We start from the raw sequence: 18,672 nt of genomic DNA, 5'->3' as shown, positions 1-18,672 counted from the left end.
GTAAAGGAAACAGTAGTGTGTTAACAACAGTCTGGGGTGTATTAGAGTTGAAGTACTTTGTCGTAGCAGCTTGGATTATTACTGAGAACTACTGATTATTACAGACCGATCAGGCAGTTAGGTCAGCTCTCTAAGGTCACCTCAGGGTGTGTTAGGGTTTTTTTGGCACTGATGACGGTCTCAAAGTTCGGTGTGTGACCTGTGTTTTCTGCTTTCACAGTGAAAACATCAGAGCTCCAGACACAGGGAACGCTACATTACACGACATAAACCCCTGGAATTACTGCACTGTACCACAGAGCTTTTACTGAAAATTACACACACACACACACACACACACACACACACAAACACACACACAGCTTTCACAGTGTGTAACTGGTAGCGCACAATACCCACAGCACACACAGCTTTCAGGGTAAATTAATGTATACACACATACTCTCCTCTCCCCACACAGTCACTGCTTTCACAGTGAATTACTGCAAACACAGACACACACTGTCATGAGCAGCTTTAAAACTACAGGCACACACAGAGCTTTCACAACAAATTAGAAAACACACACACACGCCTGGCATTGCCTCTGGGGCAGTAAAAGAACAGTCCGACATTTAGGTTAATCTTTTTGTTTCTGACTTTCTCTGAGTCAGAGAAGATGGATATCAGTTTTGTCAATGTGCGCCCATTAGAGAGATGGATTCAGGATGTGTTTAGCCTAAGCAGGGAAAAAAGAAAAAAAAAAAGAAAAGAATCGAAACTCCAACAGCTCCAAAGCTGTCTGATTTATATGTAGAATCTTGCTTCTTGGTCATGTATTGAAATAGTAATAAAAGTAGTATTGCAACTGACTTGTTAGTTAGTTTGATACAAGACAAACTGGTTGCCTGGTTTATTGTAGGGTGCTTGACACTTGATGAGTGTCGCACACCTGAAGAATTTAGTTATGTCGCAGACACTGTTATATTTTGTTATGCTCTGTGACTGGGTAGATATGACAAGCCTCTCTGATGCATCTACTGGAGTTTTGTGTGTCCCGGCGTGAGCAGCATGGCCGGATCCAGTTGACCAGATCATCAAATTTGGTGGCAGACACCTGAAAAAAATCAAAAGTGCATCTTCTCGTCCGTGTCCCGCAATTGTTAGTCAATTGTTGACTAAAACCAATCCGGCCTCACTCCGAAGTCATCGAATAAAGTTGCTTGATCAGTGACTTCCGACGTCAGACACCAACAAAAAAAAAGGCGCCGTGTGGGGGGAAAATGCGGCCAGACAAGAGGTGGGGAAAGTTTGATTCTTCACAGTGATAATGGTGACATTTCACAAAAGTTGGATTATTATCATTGCACTGTGTTAACTAAGATATTTTTTGTTACAGTCATTAATCCCTTCAAATGTAATAGTGACACCGCTATAAAATCAACAATGTGGTATTTTGTCTCTCAGCACATTGACTTCCTTACCCTGTCTGTGGCACTCAGTCCCAAGCCCATTAGTTCCTACTGAAGATAAAAATCTTCAGTCTTCAGTCTCACTAACATATTGCCTTATTGTTCAAAAAGGCTACATAATTTATCAAAACAGAGGGGCACTGTAGTTTTTAGCAACTGCTACTTAAACAGAAAGACCTGGTGCATTTGTTGGGGACTATTTTCAGCGGCATTTTGTGTTCTAATGAGTGTTTGTGGCAGCAGCACTGTGGGATTAAGTCAAAATAAACTACAGTGTGTTTGTGTTCATGGTAATAAAGGAACATGTCAGCCAGTGCAACAGTGTGAGTCACTGATGTGTCTTTAATATAATTTAGACAACAATGGAGCGCTATGGCTCCATCAAGCTCCAGGAATAAGAAATATCAGACTTTGGATACACACACAGGCCTTTTTTAATTTGCTAACAGTAAGAGAAAATGTATAAAACTTGAGTGGCAAAGGAGGATGCTGTCAGATTATAGTGTTGTGTATTCTATTCGACCTTTAGTATCCGCTTCTTTTTTCTGTGTGCCTATGTGCCTCTTTTCAACTTTCATCCATTAAAGTCAGTTTCCGTCTTCAGGTCATTTAGGTCAAACAGCACACACACACACACACACACACACTCACTCAAGATATTAGACATTTTACTCACCCACTGTGGTGGAGATTTACAGGAATAAATATCCATTTTAGAGGAATTTAAAACTAGAGGGCAGATAGAAGTGTGTGCATGTGTAGTACAGACGTTTTTAACGGCAGCTGGCTGAAATGAGCCCTGAAATTGAGTGCACAGAGAGAGAGAGGGAAAGAGAGATAGAGAGAGGCAGTATGAATGTGAAGCAGAGTGAAGCTGAAGTGAGCGACCAAGCTCAGCAGTCTTCTCTTGCATAAATAGAGGTTAAGAAAGAGAGAGAGGGTGAGGGAGAGAGGGATATGGAGAATATTTATAGGCAAAATGATAAGGAGGGAATGAGATTCAGTCTGTAGATCTTCTACATATCAGAAGCCCCCCCTTAATGTATTTATACTGTATTAGTACTAGTATGTATTGGTGTTTTAAGCCCCTACTGTGTGGGCAAAGTTTAACTTGTTTTTATTTTTTTCTTACATACCCCGCTATCTATCTTTAGAATACTACCTGCTATCAGTTAGCAGTAGCAGCAGCATGCAACAACAACATTTCAGTCAGAGCCACTTTAGTCAAAGGAAACATTATTGCCATTTGCAGTATTATATTTGGCGGTATGGCTCTATTCTGGGGCCTCTCTGCCCTTCCATGCACCTACATGGAAAGCCTAAGGTAGAGAGAGCAAACCTCTCTGCCGTTCCATGCGCCAACATTGAAAGCCTACAGCAGGGAGAGCAGCAGCAAAAACCCCTTATTTTTTGACAAGATACAAACTTCAGATTACATTCGGTAAATGTGCTTTGTGACAAGTAATGGATCCACACAAGCCTGTGACAATGTAACAAGCACTTGAGCAACACTTCAACGGAAACTTGTCAAAAACGTAGCTGGCCACACTGTTACTTGTAGTGTGAGCACAGCATAATGTCAAGCAACAAAAGTAGCAGCAGTTAGCAGCAGTAGTAGCAGAAATCAATGCCAGTAGTCATAGGAAACTGTTGTAGAAGCAAGCAGCAGCAGTACCAGTCAGTAGCAGCAGTTGTCAGCAACATAGCAGTCAACCGAGGCACTAGGTGTCAACATCAAGCAGTTAGCAGCTGCAGTATCTCCTGGCATTTACAGGCTTGGAATTGCCTGCTACAAAAGCTTAATAGGTCCAAACTTGGCTGAGGGGATTACTATATATTTGTGACTGGTCTTTAACGCTTTCAGGTTGTAGAAAGACCTCTTTACAAAGAAATGTTATTTTGTATGAAAGTTTTGTTTTGTAGATGGAGAACAAAATGCCGCACAATGATTCAACCAGACTGACAGCTGAAAGAACAGAGAGAGAGACAGAGATCTTTCTGGCCAACAGTTTAATACCAGAACAAATCAGCAATCATTGGTGAAAGAAACTGGAAGCTGAGCATCAAAATGTGTGCAGATTTGAATAGGAAAAGGTTCCTGTTTCAGTGTCAAGTGCACAACAATGCCTATAACAAGCTGCAGTTAATAGGCAACGTGTTGCTTTAGCAGAGCTCTTCTTCAAACTTCACAATAGAAATAGAAGGTTAGTCTTGGAGTAGCGCTGTTTGGGGCTGTATCAGGGAATATCAGCTGAACATACCATGGACTGACAAATCACAGTTTAAACCTACTCAGTCTAACCACTGAGTAGACTGCAGAAGGCCCAAAGGATAACTCAGTATTTAGAGCCCACTGTTGTGGTTCAGTTGGCCCTTCACTAAGCCCCGACCCATTGTGATGGTCTGTCAAGCTATCAGAGTAAGCATGGAGCCTACACTGTTACTAACTGCACTCTCTAAGGAAATATAATTTTTTTTAGAAAAACAAAAAAGTGATTTCAGAGAGAAGCAGACAGAAGGATATAAAATATGTCTTTTAAAGATATATTCAGGATGTCAAACTCACTCAGCAGCAAAAACAACTTAAAAAGATGAAGATTGTTAAAAGCTAAAGCCTAACATACAGATCAGAGCATAAAAATGAACCACCACATCACTGCCAACTGAGATAGGAGACAAAGAATATAAAGGGAAACTTTGCTGATATTCAGCCAACAATGTTTGGTTTTCCCCTGTGCTGCCTGCAGCTGGACCTCCACCAGCGGACCGGCAAGGAGCTCCAGGTAAAACGAAACACTGTTCATCTGCACACACTGCGATTACATGCAGCTGGTTGCATTTTGGCAAAGTTTCCATGCTTCCCTTCATTGGTTCCTGTACAGCAGGGTAGGTCTTCATTTATTGTTCTAATCATTTAAAAGCAAGAGCATTATATGTATACATTCAATAAGCTATACTCTCAGTAGCTAGGTAGCTAGCCTTACACTTTCCAGGGTTTGATTTTGGTTTTGGAACAGGAAAGAAACATCTGTCGCCTTCCAACCTCTCCAGGTAACGAGTATCAGTTAGCTTGAAATCCACAAAATGAGGAAAATCTGAAAGGATTGCATTAGCATCCATGAGGCACAGCTGTGTAGTTGTCGAACCCTTGATACAGAGCCAGAGTTTACTGGCAGAGACTGTTCAGGGAGGCTCAGACAAGGAATATAGTAGCCTAGTCAAATTAACATTATAGTCAAATCAGATTTTCTGCATTGGTTAATGTTACATTTTCAAACTGTAATTGGTCATCACCTACTGTTACCTAAGCAGATTGATTTTTCACCTCATTAATTTGTATTGGTATTAGTATTGGTATGAATATCAATGATTCTGGCCCTGTACTACTTGGTACTGGATTGAAACCAAATTTTGTGGTATTGCCCACCCCTAACTTGTGCCCTATTGGACGAGAAAACAATAACAAAATCCAGGTTCTAATGACTAAATGGAAGTTTGATTCACTTCATTATTCTTTGGGGCTACAACTACAGTATTTCAAAAGTAAATAATACACTTGCTGTCTGAATTATACTGTTTTATCTCTGTTGAAGTAGCCATTATTGAAGGAAAGAAAACAAACATCAATAAACGAGCCGATTCCAAACTTTTAAATAAAGTGTGTGTGTATAAATGTTTTGTCAGGAGGCAGATGTACATTTATTTATAAAACAGTAAGTGTTTAAGCACATACATCTGTGTGTATTTGTGCCCAAATCGAGAGATAATGTTGTGTATATACGTCAGTAGAAATGTAATACACTGTGTTTTGTCCATTTACGTATAAGTTATAATTCTCTCGTGTAGTTTTTTTTTTTTTTTTTAATAACACACACACACAAAAAAACCCATTTCTTGTAGAAACCTCAGAGCTGAAACCAAACTCCCCTAAAGATCATTCAGGCAGCAGAAACAATATAAATGCAGAACAGCTTGGTGGATGATGGAAAAAACAGGGAGGCTTTGTGTGTGTGCGCGCGTGTGTGCCCGCACGCAGGTATCATTGGTCGTCTGACGGGCTGCAGTGTTATTTTCAGCACTTATTCAGATTGTTTTCCAGCTCTTCTTCTGTGGTGTCTGACTCTATTATTTAGCCTACCCGTCTATTTTCGGCAGAGAGTGACGCTTTACTGCTCAGCGCCAGCTCGGTTCTTGGGCCGGGTCACCGAGCAGGAACGAATCCGCCCTTCACACCCTAAAATCTCATCTCACAGAGACGAGAGGAGGTGTGTTAACACTCCTCTATTTCCATCTAGGAGTGTCTTCCTCCACTTCCTCACCTTTCTGTTCTTTTTCTTCCACCATCTCTTCCTGTTTCTCCTTTTTCCCCACCATATTGAGCCTTGTCTTTTCTTCCTCCATGTCATACTCCTCTTTCTTCTTGCCACCATCTCCTCCTCTTTGTCTTCCTCACTGTCTTTCTCCTCTTTATCTTTCTTTTCATCACATCACATCATAAAGTGTGAAATGTGTGTGTGTGTGTGTGTGTGTGTGTGTGTGTGTGTGTTCAGTTAAGCTTTATTGACATGTACAGACAGACAAAAGCATTTAAAGACTCAATGGAGAGTTATGACCTTTGACCCCAGGGATAGATTGGATTTCTCTCAGCTTATGATGGAGGGGAGAGGAGAGGAGAGCAGAGCAGAGCAGAGCAGAGCAGAGGAGAGTTGTGAGGACAGTTGATGGCATCACTTGGGTTTTAGATAATCAGTTTTCAGTTGGGACTCGTTATGTTTTCTTGAAAGATGATATGTTCCCATAATCCCCCCCCATCATTGACTCCACACTAAAACGTAAGAAAACTTATGAGCTGTGGTATTTTCCTGTATGTGTGTGTGGTACATTTATTATTGCTGTGTTCTGCCTCGGGGGCTGCTCTCTACAGCAGTATAATTGGTGGCAACTTAAAAGCAAGTACTACTGTAACACTGCTGATCACACACACACTCTCTCAGGGAACTCCAGGCCATTTTCAAGTTGTTCTCTTCAGCACATGTGTTCTTGTGGACTTCTGAACTGTCGTCAATCACAACCAAGTGCTACTGTCACAATCCAGAATCCTTGTTCAGCCAAGAACAGTTCAACTGCCTGGAGTTTTTTTTTTTTTTCGTTTTGTTTTGTTTTTTGTTTTTTTGCTGGACACCTTTTTTGAGGATATTATTGAAGCTAACTTTTGCAAACTTGAGGTATAGTCAAGGATTCCAGCATGCATTTCTTTTCAACCAGTGGTGATGGTGAAGAATAGCTGCATTTTTAATTTCAACATAAAATCACCTAAGTGAAAATGCCAAAAATTTGAGAAATTCTTGAAATATCGCAAGAGTTTGTACGTGGGGGGAGAATGCGACTGTTGATAAGTGACAAGTAAGTGCAAAAGAAACTGATTCAGCAAATAAATGATAATGTATGGTCAAAACTCTGTATTTCCATGGCCCAGTATGTTCTCCATTATTATACAGCCATTGCTTTCCTTTGTCCCACTCTGTTGTTCTGCAGTGGTATAACTGCAACTGACTGGATAATTTGTTGTCACCTACTGCTTATCTTGATGAGGTCGGTCGGATAACAAATCAAAAATTTTGCTTGGGTTCGTCCCACTTGACACGCTGCTGTGTTGTGCTATGGCCTATTCAAGTGCTGGAATTTGTTATGTACGTGACAACGCCTGAACGCAACACAGAATCCGCTCCGTTCAGGCCGGGCTCAGTTATAATTGTCTTGGACTTGGTTCGGGTTTGGTCAGGAAAATGCAGCCTGAGCCGCGCTCTAGTGTGCTCACCTGTGTGTGTGTGTGTGTGTGTGTGTGTGTGCGCGCATGCATCGAGGCGAAACTCTGCCATGCGCGATACAGAGAGCAGAGGAAAATTGTAAACGCACGACTACGTAGAGACAGAAATGACATGCCGTCATGTAAATAAATAAAAAATGAAAGCGGCTAGTTGCATATAGGGGAAACACTGAGCTACATCTGTGTACTTTTGGCTGCTTATATTTCTAGATCTTACCACATTTCAGTGAAAACGAATACAAGGCAATGACATGAGGCAGTGTGTGTAAGAAGGGGCGGCCGTAGCTCAGTCCATAGGGCCTTGGGTTGGGAACCGGAGGGTCGCCCGTTCGAGTCCCCGTCCGGACCAAAATATGGAGCGTGGACTGGTGGCTGGAGAGGTGCCAGTTCACCTCCTGGGCACTGCTGAGGTGCCCTTGAGCAAGGCACCGAACCCCCCAACCGCTTGGGGCGTCTCACCAAGGGCAGCCCCCTCACTCTGACATCTCTCCAATTTGTGCATGTATAGGTCCTGTTTGTGCATGTGTGTGTCTTTCGAACCTGTGTGTAATTGACAAGCAAGAGTGAAAACATTGAATTTCTCCTCAGGGTGATTAATAAAGGAAATAAACTTAAACTTAAGATATTAACTTTAGTCTTTAGCCTTAAACACACATAACAGTGACAGAAACAGGTGTACAGATTTAGCTGCATGCTGCTGGAAGACACACTGGGAACCCTGTTTCAGTTGTTCAGGTTTGTTGGTAGTTTAATAATGAATGTTGTTGTCCCAGATACAAATTTTGCATTCTTGCAAGGTTGGACTCTCTCCAAGTTAGAAATACAAATAACACAAGTTCAAACTTGGCACACTCAGTATTAAGAAAGGCCTATAATTTTCTGACTGTTTAACTAGTCTCATGAGGCTCTTCAAAACTCTACTCTTATTGATTGTATGCACCGTCAATTGCATCTATCAAAGCAGTTCTGAAAGAGGTTCAATGAAGCAAAGAAGGCAGGCAGGAGCAAAAGAAGGAAGCAAGGAAGTGTTCAGTAAAAAAACTCATGTGGCAAAAACATAAACCACTAGAAGCGAGAGTATTTATGCCATTCAACAGCTGTAGAGTTTTACAGCAATGTTTTATCATTAGTTAATTTGAACGTCGATTATAAGACCTTTTCTTGTCATGGTAGGCAGTTCAAAAACAAAAAGTCTTTGAAGCAAACTTGATGCCTTTAAACCTTTTGAATACAAGATATTAGTTAAGTGATTAGTTTTAAGTTATAAATTGTTCTTTGTTAAAATCATTAATGTTCCTGATTTTTTTTTTTTTCAAATATTGGAATTGAAGCAAAATCAAAAGGTTAAATTGAGAATAAGATTGAAATCAACAAGTTTCACATAATCCTGAAAGGTGATCAACAACAAAACTTTGATACAACATAAGCAGGCATAAAACTGGAGTAAGTTTTATTCAACCAGCACATAACAGTCGGAGATTGTCATTTTTTTTGTTTTCATTTTCATTCTTGTTTTGTTACATCAGTGTTTAAATACTACATCAACATATTCAGGAAAACATGTTCACCCCGATCAAAACACAACACTACATTCTTGTTCTGTGATACTCTGACCTGCAGCTGCTAGTGTACATTTTGTGTAGTTTGGAGATGTGATATGTAGTTAAGACAAATGAAACATTGTATGTGTATGTGTTTAAAGATGTGTCAGTGACCCCATCATGATGATCTTGATATCCTATAGATCAGGACAACACATCCACATGCAACAATTAGTATGATATTTTATGAAAAGTTATGCGCAAAGTTTATATATGTTATGAATTAGCAACCAAGCGGTTAGGATAGGTTAAGGAAACAAATCATGGTCCATGGTAACTTGACGTACGTGATGTGAAGACATGACATTGCGTGATGACATGACCTTATGCACATATATAATTTAAAAAATAATTCCTGGTTTCACCTGGGACAAAAATAGCAGTCAACTGCATCAAAGTCCTGTGTCTGTTTGACCAGTTTAGCACTCACTTTAGGGATTTCACCTGACTCCCTATTTTGATTCCGTCATATGATGAATGACAGCCTGCAGTGCATAAGTCGCGTGATCACAGCCTCCTGGCTCATGATGACGTGGGTTATATATGAATTATAGTGAGTTGCTTTTTGAAGGTATAAATACAAACAGTTAATGAGAGGAACCTGAAGAGGAACAACACATGTTAATACAGGTTAAAATGGAATTTGCACATTATGGTCACATTCCTGTGAAAAAGATCCACCCAAAGAGTCGAAAGGTTATCCCTCTGCAAAGGAAAAATAAGTGGAGCCCATCGGGAGACCCTTGAGGGGCATATACAATGTGCAAGAGCATGGTCAGTGACAGGGGGTAGCCGAGCTAACACTAGTGACAGCAAACTTCTCCACTGATTCTGATTACCTGTTTACAGTAAAGGCCTGGCCACACCACACCACACCACACATCTAAAATGGTAAAAAATTTGCAGCAAAATCAACACATACACCGATTTACCAGGGACTGTGCTGACAGTGCCCACCTGTCCACAATAAAGGGAGCTACCATAGCTTGTTAGCTGTGTCGCACCATTTACCTTTATTTAATCTCCTGTACTGGGATATAAACTGCTCCAATCAAGAGGAATGGTTTGAATGTTACTGATGATAAAAATAGGTCTTTGAAATAAGCTGTGTGACCTTATTATTCCAATGGTGACCAGGCTCATGACTTTGCTAACTGAGAGCTTTCTTTGCGAATCATGGATATATTATTTCAACTAATAGTAAGCAAGCTTGCCAGCTCAGAGAACTTTTCATCCCACTTGAATAATCTTAATTGAATGAAATTATTAGGGCTGTCCTGAATACCGATCCTGAGGCATCAAAGCTTCATTAAGAAATATGAAGTTTTTTTCTTTTTTTTTTTTTTTTTGGCATTTAAATTAGCTACTTTGTTAGTATGTAGGTTGCATTAAAATTAGCCATTAAAGCATGAAAAAAGAATTCTTTGCAAAACGGTTAAGCTGTTACTTACAGTTTTCAGGTGATTTGCCTAGCTGGTTATAGATTTGTGATATGCCAGTTTACTTTGATATATCTGGCACTTGACTTTTTGGGGGGTCATCTTTGTAAATTTGGAACTATTCCAGGCACTTGATTTTTTTCAGATTTTGCTAGTGTATCTGTAAGCCCGTCACAGGTGGTCAAACAGCTGAAGTCACAAAACTAGGCCAATCAGTAAGTTTAAAAGTTAGAATTTTTGGATAATGCTATAGAAAGATGGAGCATTCAAATACTGATTTGGACGTTGATTACCATGCAATGATCGAAAACTCAAAGTATCTGGGTCCTAGAAATTTTAGAAATTATCTATAACCCTGAGAACACAATGTCTTGGAGTAGTAAAAGGTTAGGGATAGAGAAAATCGACTGAAGCTCAGAGAGCTGTGACTAAGGCTGATGAGTGCTAGCACATTTACGGCTAACTAGTGTGTTAGCAATTAGCTTGCTAGCTACAGTACTTTACCATCTAGTCTTGTAAGTACCCCTTATGTCACTAAGCTTCTAGAACTGCATATTTTGTGAAGACTTCAGCTGTCTCTCTCTGTCACATGACCCTTGCCTTGCATGTTCTAGCCAATCAGTCCCTTACAAGTCTTCAGAAGCGATGCTTCTGTATGTGCTTGGTTACAAGTAGGACAGCTCCGCCCACCTAATTTGCATATCAAGATTTAATCCTGCAGGCTTAAAATTTAATACCAGGTGTAAATAGAAGGGCCTTGGATCAGATGTCATTACTCAAATAAAGTATCAGACTACAGCTTAACATTGGTTCAAAGACTCAGGATTTGTAGCCTATGTGTCTCTCATGTTTGTCCTGTAATGTATTCATTAGTCGCTCATGTTCTACCTCAGGATGGTGAATAGAACAAGTGTTATGTGAGTCTGTATAACTCCACTATAAAGTACTTATTCCAAAACCCCATCCATCAATTTCTCAAAGGAACAATATCCTAATTTTTAAGTACATCTTCTTGAATGTTTGAATTAATCCAGCAAGGCTGAGCTGTCAGTCATTAATCAGATGGTCACATTATTCTAAGCTTTGATTTAATGTGAGAGGATAATTGATATCTATTGATTGATGACTAGAGTCTTCAGATGCTCTGCCGCTTTTTTCTTCTTGCCTGTGATCTTCTTTACCACTCTTCTTCCTCCTTTTCTTCCTTCTTGTCTCTTCCACGTCTTTTTCCGTTCCTTATCTGCTCATCTCATTTGTCATCTGCTCCTTTTGTTTTTTCTTTGCGCTGCCTCCTGCACCTCCCCTCCACCTCCCCCATCCTTGTCCCTGCTTCTCCTCCCTTCCCCCCTCCTTCCTTCTCCCTTGGATGAACTGTTAACAGAGGCCACACCCACTCAGTATAGGCCCGCCCACACACCTGCTCCTTCTCCTCGCCCTTCTCCTGCTCCTTCTGGCACCCCCTTGACTTACTCCTCCTCCTCTGATCCCCCACCAGTGTCCCCCAGCCCAGGCGTTGCCCTCCCCTCTGCCCCCCGCGACCTGGTCCCTGTCCTAGTGTCCAGCCGTTTTGTCCGACTCAGCTGGCGCCCCCCAGAGGAGACTGGAGGAGCCGTGCAGACCTATGGTATTTATTATTCCCAGGACGGAGTCGAGAGGTAAGATGTGAATTTTTTTTTTGTTATGTCTGGTCAGACATGGATTCTAACTTTAAGGCAGTGGTGTCCAACCTGGAGGTTGGGACAGCCCACAGCCATTTTACTTTTTCAGACTTTTTTTTGAATGTTTGCATTTTTCTATAAAAATGATAAATTTGTTGTACAGGTATTTGGATATAGGCCAAAGTGTTAAGCACATTTAAGTTTTGACCTTATGATTGTACTACATCAAAAGCCAGAGGACCACCAAAGTTATCATCATTCATCCTGCAACCTACTCGCCCAAAAAAATGTTGGCATTGTATATTTCTATAAATGGAAATGTTACATTTACACATTATTATGTAGCTCTATAAACAGAATATGCGCATGTATGCAGCATCTATAGACCACGGAAGATTTCTGTATTGGTATTCTCGTTTGTTGGCTAACTAGTATTGACCAATCATGTTTAAACGGCAGGTAAACTGAGGATGTATATTAGATATCCCCTGCCTACAGAGCCAGAAATACTGGCCCTTGCTCCTTTATTGTTGTCAGACTGATAGTCAATGGGCACTGAGATTGTGTAGCAGATGCATTGAAACTTTCCATTTCAACAACACTGTGGTTATTGTGTGGTTAGGTTAAGGCACAAAAAAACACTAGTTATGGTTAGGGTAAAGATTTGTTTTGGCTTGAAATACCCGGTTTTGGGAGTGCAATCCCTGCTGGGAAAATAAATATGTCTAGATTTAAAAAACAAAACAAAAACAAAAACAAAACAGTGTTGCTACAAAGAAAGCCATTGAAAAACAGCAGTGAACCACCAAATCACATCCGGTTTTGTTATTTATTGGTCTCATACACTGGTCTCCGGCTTGGCTGGCATCTCAGCTAGGTGACAAGCCATCCACCATCCCCTTCACCTCCAGATGACAAAGTCAGCTTACAAACTAAGTCACTTCAGAAATGTTGATATGATATATATGAAACGTACCAATGTAACGTGGTTCATAGAAACATACAATGCCAACATTTCCTCTGTGATGGGCTGCATCCTGAGGACATGAATTTGTATACCAAATCTATATTCACTTGTGTTGACATTTCACTGGAAACCACAAATTTGAGCCTTATGGTGGATCTCAAAGAAAAGTCAGGGGAGCACCAAAGGCTTTATGATCTATCATCTGGGGACCATGAATGTCTGGGAAAAAAATGTCATGACAATCTAAACAATGATTACTGAGATATTTCTGTCTGGACCAGGCCATCCATACAGTCTTACCATCAGCATAGGATAGACTTGAAGGTTTGTGAACCACAATACCTTATAACAGGAAGCTCCATGTTGTTGACTTTTAAAGGCGCAAAGGACATACTAACAGCACGTTCAAGACAACGCTTCTTTCCTTTGATCACAGCTCTGCTGCACACAGCAGCTCTGAACATTTAGTAGAAAAAGCTCTGGGTGACATATTGGCGAGTCCCCTGCTGATGTTAAATGGTAACCTCTGACAGTCGGGGCTCCAGCTGAAGGCTTCCACACCCAGGCTTTTAAGCTTTGTTACCTCAGGGACTAACCGGCCTGCAGTATTTTAGGGCTGTGAACGGTACGCTGGACAAAAGAGCCACTGAAGTTTCATCATGAAACGATTCGACAGAGAGATTCTGTCAGTCCTAATGACTTACAGAAGGAACAGAGGCAGAGGTTTTGTCAGTTCTAATGACTTAGAGAAAAATACAGAGATTTTTCAGCGCTAATAACTTGCAGAAAACGAGAGAGGAGGGAGGTAGGGAGAGAGACTTAGAGGGAAAACAATGAAAGATTACAGGGGAAAGGAGATGGCAGGCAGGGAGAGTGAGGATGATTTTTTTTTGTCAGTTGTAATGACTTCCAGGAAATATATTGAAAATAAAATGGAGAAATAGTGAGAGAGATCAAGAGAGAAAAATGGAAAAAGAAGGGAAGCAGAAAGAATTAGATGGACAAAAAGATGAGTTTTGACTCTCTATTTAGAGGCTTTAGGCAGAGTCCCTACATGTTGTAGCTAGGCATGTCATACTGCTTATTATTATTTTCACAATATGTTAGCATACTCATAGATGCCACCATTTTACATGTCAGTGGTACTTTACCTACTCTAGGCCTGTTTTTGTGGAAAACCAAAAAAAATCCACCTCATGCAATTTGAAACAATTTAGAGTTTTGCATTTAAAAGCATTTCACTGAATGGAGCAGAACATATGCAAGGTTGGCTTGTATTTTTTTTTCACTTTAAGGTTGATTTTCTCTGATCTTCCCCTGTGATAAAACAGGGTCAGCCAATTACAAAAAGCAATGCCACACACGGCAACAGCTACATTGCCATATACAGGAACAGCAATGGCAGATGACCTTATTTTTTACGTTGTACAGCAGCCTTTTTGATGAAGTTCATACGAACCACACTAGATTTTGGCACTCTGGACCCAGTTAGCAGTAAAATTACAACACATGTTCCCCTAAATAAATGTTGTCACTCCACAAAGGTACACAGGTGCTGCACATGTGTACATGTTGGCTTCAGCCTGACAGTAAAATAGTTTAAACATATTTGATGATGAAAACTGGACCAGCTGTTGGTTTGCCTCAGCCGCAGTCTCCGGATTTTATGACAGAAGACAAAATTCATCTCAGCAGACCAAGACTCCAGAGCCCTCTGATGCTGGGTCTGAACTGGTCTCTTTGTTATCTACTGGAGAGCAGTACCCCCAGAATTATGTCAATATTTGACAGATTTACACCTTGCAATTTACAGCCAGTGCCAGTGCAGGAAGTAGTGTGTCCCGTATGCCTGTAAAAAGTAAAAGGTGTTGAGGTTGAGATTTTGGATGGGCAAGTAGCATGTCTAACTTTTCTTGCAGGGTAAATCAGAGATAGCATCCTATAACAACTAACTTTTTTTGTAACCACAATCTTTCCCTAACCTTAACCATACTGTAGTTGCCATTCATAAATTATATAAAAACAAGACATTTAAAAACATTGGCCCTGGATGTAAAACAAGACTAAGAGTCTACAGCCATGCTAGCAGTTCTGTGACAGCACTGCTTTGAGCTAAATACTAATGTCAGCATGCTAACCAAGTAGCAACCTCCGCTGAAGTTCCAAAAACATTCCTCTAATGGCTACTTGAGGCTGGCTTTAGAAGCCAGTCAGTCCCCACTGATGCTCATGTTGAAATGCCAAAAGTTACAACAGAAATTCACATGTTAAAAACAGTTTTGGTCTTTGTAGTTAATTTCCCCCTTTATAACAGCTGTACAGGGGATGATTTTTTTATATAATTCACATTTACATTTTATTCACGCTTCAAGTCACCCATAATTAAGGGTGGGCCACTTTGAGTAACAGGCTGATTGCTGATAGCGCTCTCAGTCACATCCAGCCCTGGCTCCTCCACAGCTCCAGCCACTCGCCTAGATATCATTTCTGGCTAAAAAAAAATAAAAAAATAAGATGGAGATGACTAAAATGCTGAACTCTGGGCTTCAAAACAGAGTCCACAAACCAATGGGTGATGGCGTGGTAGCTGTGTCCATTATTTTTACAGTCTGTGATGCTAACATGCTCACAATTACAGTGCTAACATGATGACTTAATGTGCCATACCATTGTTCCAACAGCTCATAATTCTGAATGTCCAAATCCTCCAAAAGATGTCCCATTTGACTAAAAGGTCATTGTCTGACCAAACAAATGTGCGTTGCACTGAAGGTGCTAACCCTTAGCCTCCTCCAAACAGAGTCACATGGCTAATTATTATGCAAAATGACATCATCAGATCTTCCTACTAATGTGAAGACATGATCCACCCAACTCTGCCTCTGATTGGCTTACCCTCATATTTTTACCTTAACCCTAACCGATCTCATTTTCCATGCCTAACCTGACCCTTCCAGGCCAACAAAGCCAACAAGCACAAGTCGGTCAGAGTCCAGTGATTTCATTTTGCTTGATAATTAGCCATGTACTTTGGGACACAGCCCTTTGGAGCAATGTGCATTTGTTTGTGGAGCTATCAGACAAATGGACTTTTGGTCTACTGGGACATTTTTCTGGACTATTGGGGTTTTGGAAATATGAGTCACTGGAACAATGGGCAGTCCCCAATTTTAAGCAGGTATAACGTTTACCATATTCTTCATCTTTTTAGCTTATTAGATGAAAATAAGTTTTGGACAAAAATGTAGTCAAAGCCTTGAATGTATTTAAGATTTGTCCAGATGGTGATGCTCAAGGAAAAGTTAAAGGTTAAAAGTTATTACTCTTCATTCTGAGGGGAACATGAATGTCCTTCAATGGCATTTCAGCCCGGACCAAAATGGTGGACCGACCAACTAACATCCACAGAGACATGCACTTGAATGGCTAAACGTTTTGTCACTGAACATAATCCAGGGTTTTGTAGATACATTGACACAGCTGATATCAAAGTGGCTCAAAATCAGCTTTGCATTTTCAAGATGTGTTCAAGGAGGTATATATATATATATATATATATATATATATATGTATATATATAGATATATATATATACATGTATATATATATATATACATGTATATATATATATATATATATATATATATATGTATATATATGTGTGTGTGTGTGTGTGTGTATTAGGGATGTCCTGATCACACTATTTTTGCATCCGATCCAATACCAAGTCCTTTATTTTGAAACCGAGTCCGATACCGAGTCCGATACCGAGTCCGATACGATACTTTGCATTAAGAAAGGAAAAAAAACAAAAAACAAATGCATCCAACTTGTCCCATAAGGTTTGTTTTTTATTTAAATAGTATCCAAAATGCTCATCGGTGGTTCAGCAGCACAAAATGTAAACAAATTCAATATCTTCTTCTTGTCTTCAACAAACAAAATAGGCCTATATCTTTTGTAGCAGTTTGACACATGAAACAAATATTTTTTTCTTTTACTCAGTCAAACCCCACAAAGAAACCATAAAACCCATAAACAGATCCCTTAACACCAAAATTAAATTATTTTTACCTGGTTTCTGTAGAACAAAAGAATTATATTCAATTTTCAAAAATACAAATACAACTGTAATCAGTTTCAAGAAAGTATATATTTTTTTCACCAAAGAAAAGAAATGTTCAGTTCAGTCAGTTCAATCCAGTTCAACCAAAAAACTCCACTCCAAGATTTCCAAATAACATATCACAGTTCAATTCAGTTCAATCCACACAGTTAATAATGAATAATGAAGCGGAACCGGTTGCTTTTGCCAACTCACGGGACCGTGGGTGAGTGCCGTAACGCTCCAACGTTGTTTTGGGCGTGGAGGCTCCGTAGGATCCCAGTAGGATGGCCATACTGCCAGGAGCAGCATAATGTAGGGGCCGGTCTACCTGGGCTCAGCTGATCGAGCCATCCTACTGGCTGATAGCACCGGTGGGTGTGTCTGGAGGTACCTCTGGAGGTGAGCAAGCCATAAGCTGACTGTATTATACTGTATATTGTAAAATATATTTAGAAAATATACAGGAGCACCACACTTTATACATTGGAAAGCGGAGGCAACAATGAACAACATAGATGAAAAACCTGGCCATTGTTGTTGTTTTGATTCCTCCGATCTTTGATTACCGATTCCGATTTTGTAAAAATAACGTGATCGGTGCCGATACCCGATCCGAGGATATATATATTCCTGTCACTCCTGTTGTTTCAGTATTGATATTTGGGATGAGGATCATTTGAGATTTTGAATTAAATCTCACTTCCTCAACAACCCAATTGTCGGAATCAGTTACATTCCTACAAACAACAGATACAATAAATTTGTATGTCATATTAAGTAAATTTAAAGTTTGTTTTTTTGCATTTGAATTTTATATTTTATGATAATATTTTAAGATTATGACAACACTATAGTTAACATGTAGTTAGGTTTAGGCAGAAAAATACTTACTTATGGTCAGGGAAAGAAAATTATTTGTCTTAAAATACCCCCTTTTGTCGCCACAAACATGGCTGGAAATGTCACTGGTCTCGAACAGTCATCTTCTACCATCTGCAGCACAGCAGCTGACTCGCCTAGCTGTCACGCCAACCACCATCCCAAACTCCTCCTGACAAGAAACTTATTGTCGGGCTCATATACATATAATCTGAACTAAGCCACTTTAGAAATGTTGATATGATATCAAATGTATAAATGTCACATATTAGTGGTTTGCAGAAATGAACAATACCAATGTTTTATTCTGGCAACTTGGCTGTCCTCATGGACTCCTTGTTGCTGCTGAGTCATTCAGATAGCTGTAGCCTAAATATTACCCTCATTTGTTTTATAGCTTAAACCCTTTTGTTAATGTCATGGTCAAGTGCACTCAGTAGTGCTTGAGGATCAATTTGTTGATGCTGCTGCTGAAAACTGTATTGTAAGGACAGAAGGGTAAAGAGAAAGGTAGAAACTGAACGAGCTGAGAGAGGTTTTGCTCATCCTCTTCTCAAACAGAGAAAATATCAGGAAAAAAACACCAGAGAATTTAGGAGCAGAAAATGGAAGCAGAGGGAGAAGCATCTCCCTCTGTCTGTGGATTATTTGTTTTGGAGCAGACTGAATGACCTCAGACTGTGGCCTTAGAAGGGCAAAGAGAATTCACACTGTGTGACAGACATGGACCTGCTGGTTAACT

The 18,672-nt window shown here is 40.1% G+C and overlaps 1 protein-coding gene across 3 annotated transcripts in view; it reads left to right on the top strand.

Moving 5' to 3' along the window:
• Positions 1–18,672, top strand: part of dcc (DCC netrin 1 receptor) — a 418,775-nt gene that overhangs the window by 223,899 nt on the left and 176,204 nt on the right. For 2 of the 3 annotated variants that reach the window (XM_078162332.1, XM_078162331.1), the window contains exon 8: positions 11,814–11,973. In XM_078162332.1, coding sequence (XP_078018458.1) covers positions 11,814–11,973 — 160 coding nt within the window. Of the gene's footprint in view, positions 1–11,699; positions 11,974–18,672 lie in introns of all 3 variants that reach the window. The other variant, XM_078162330.1, reaches the window with a different exon arrangement.

This window comes from Epinephelus lanceolatus, chromosome 19 (genome assembly GCF_041903045.1).
Source record: "Epinephelus lanceolatus isolate andai-2023 chromosome 19, ASM4190304v1, whole genome shotgun sequence".
In the NCBI taxonomy this organism is placed as follows: domain Eukaryota; kingdom Metazoa; phylum Chordata; class Actinopteri; order Perciformes; family Serranidae; genus Epinephelus; species Epinephelus lanceolatus.
The sequence above is the reverse complement of the archived record's forward strand: the minus strand, read 5'-3'. Positions and strand labels throughout refer to the sequence as shown.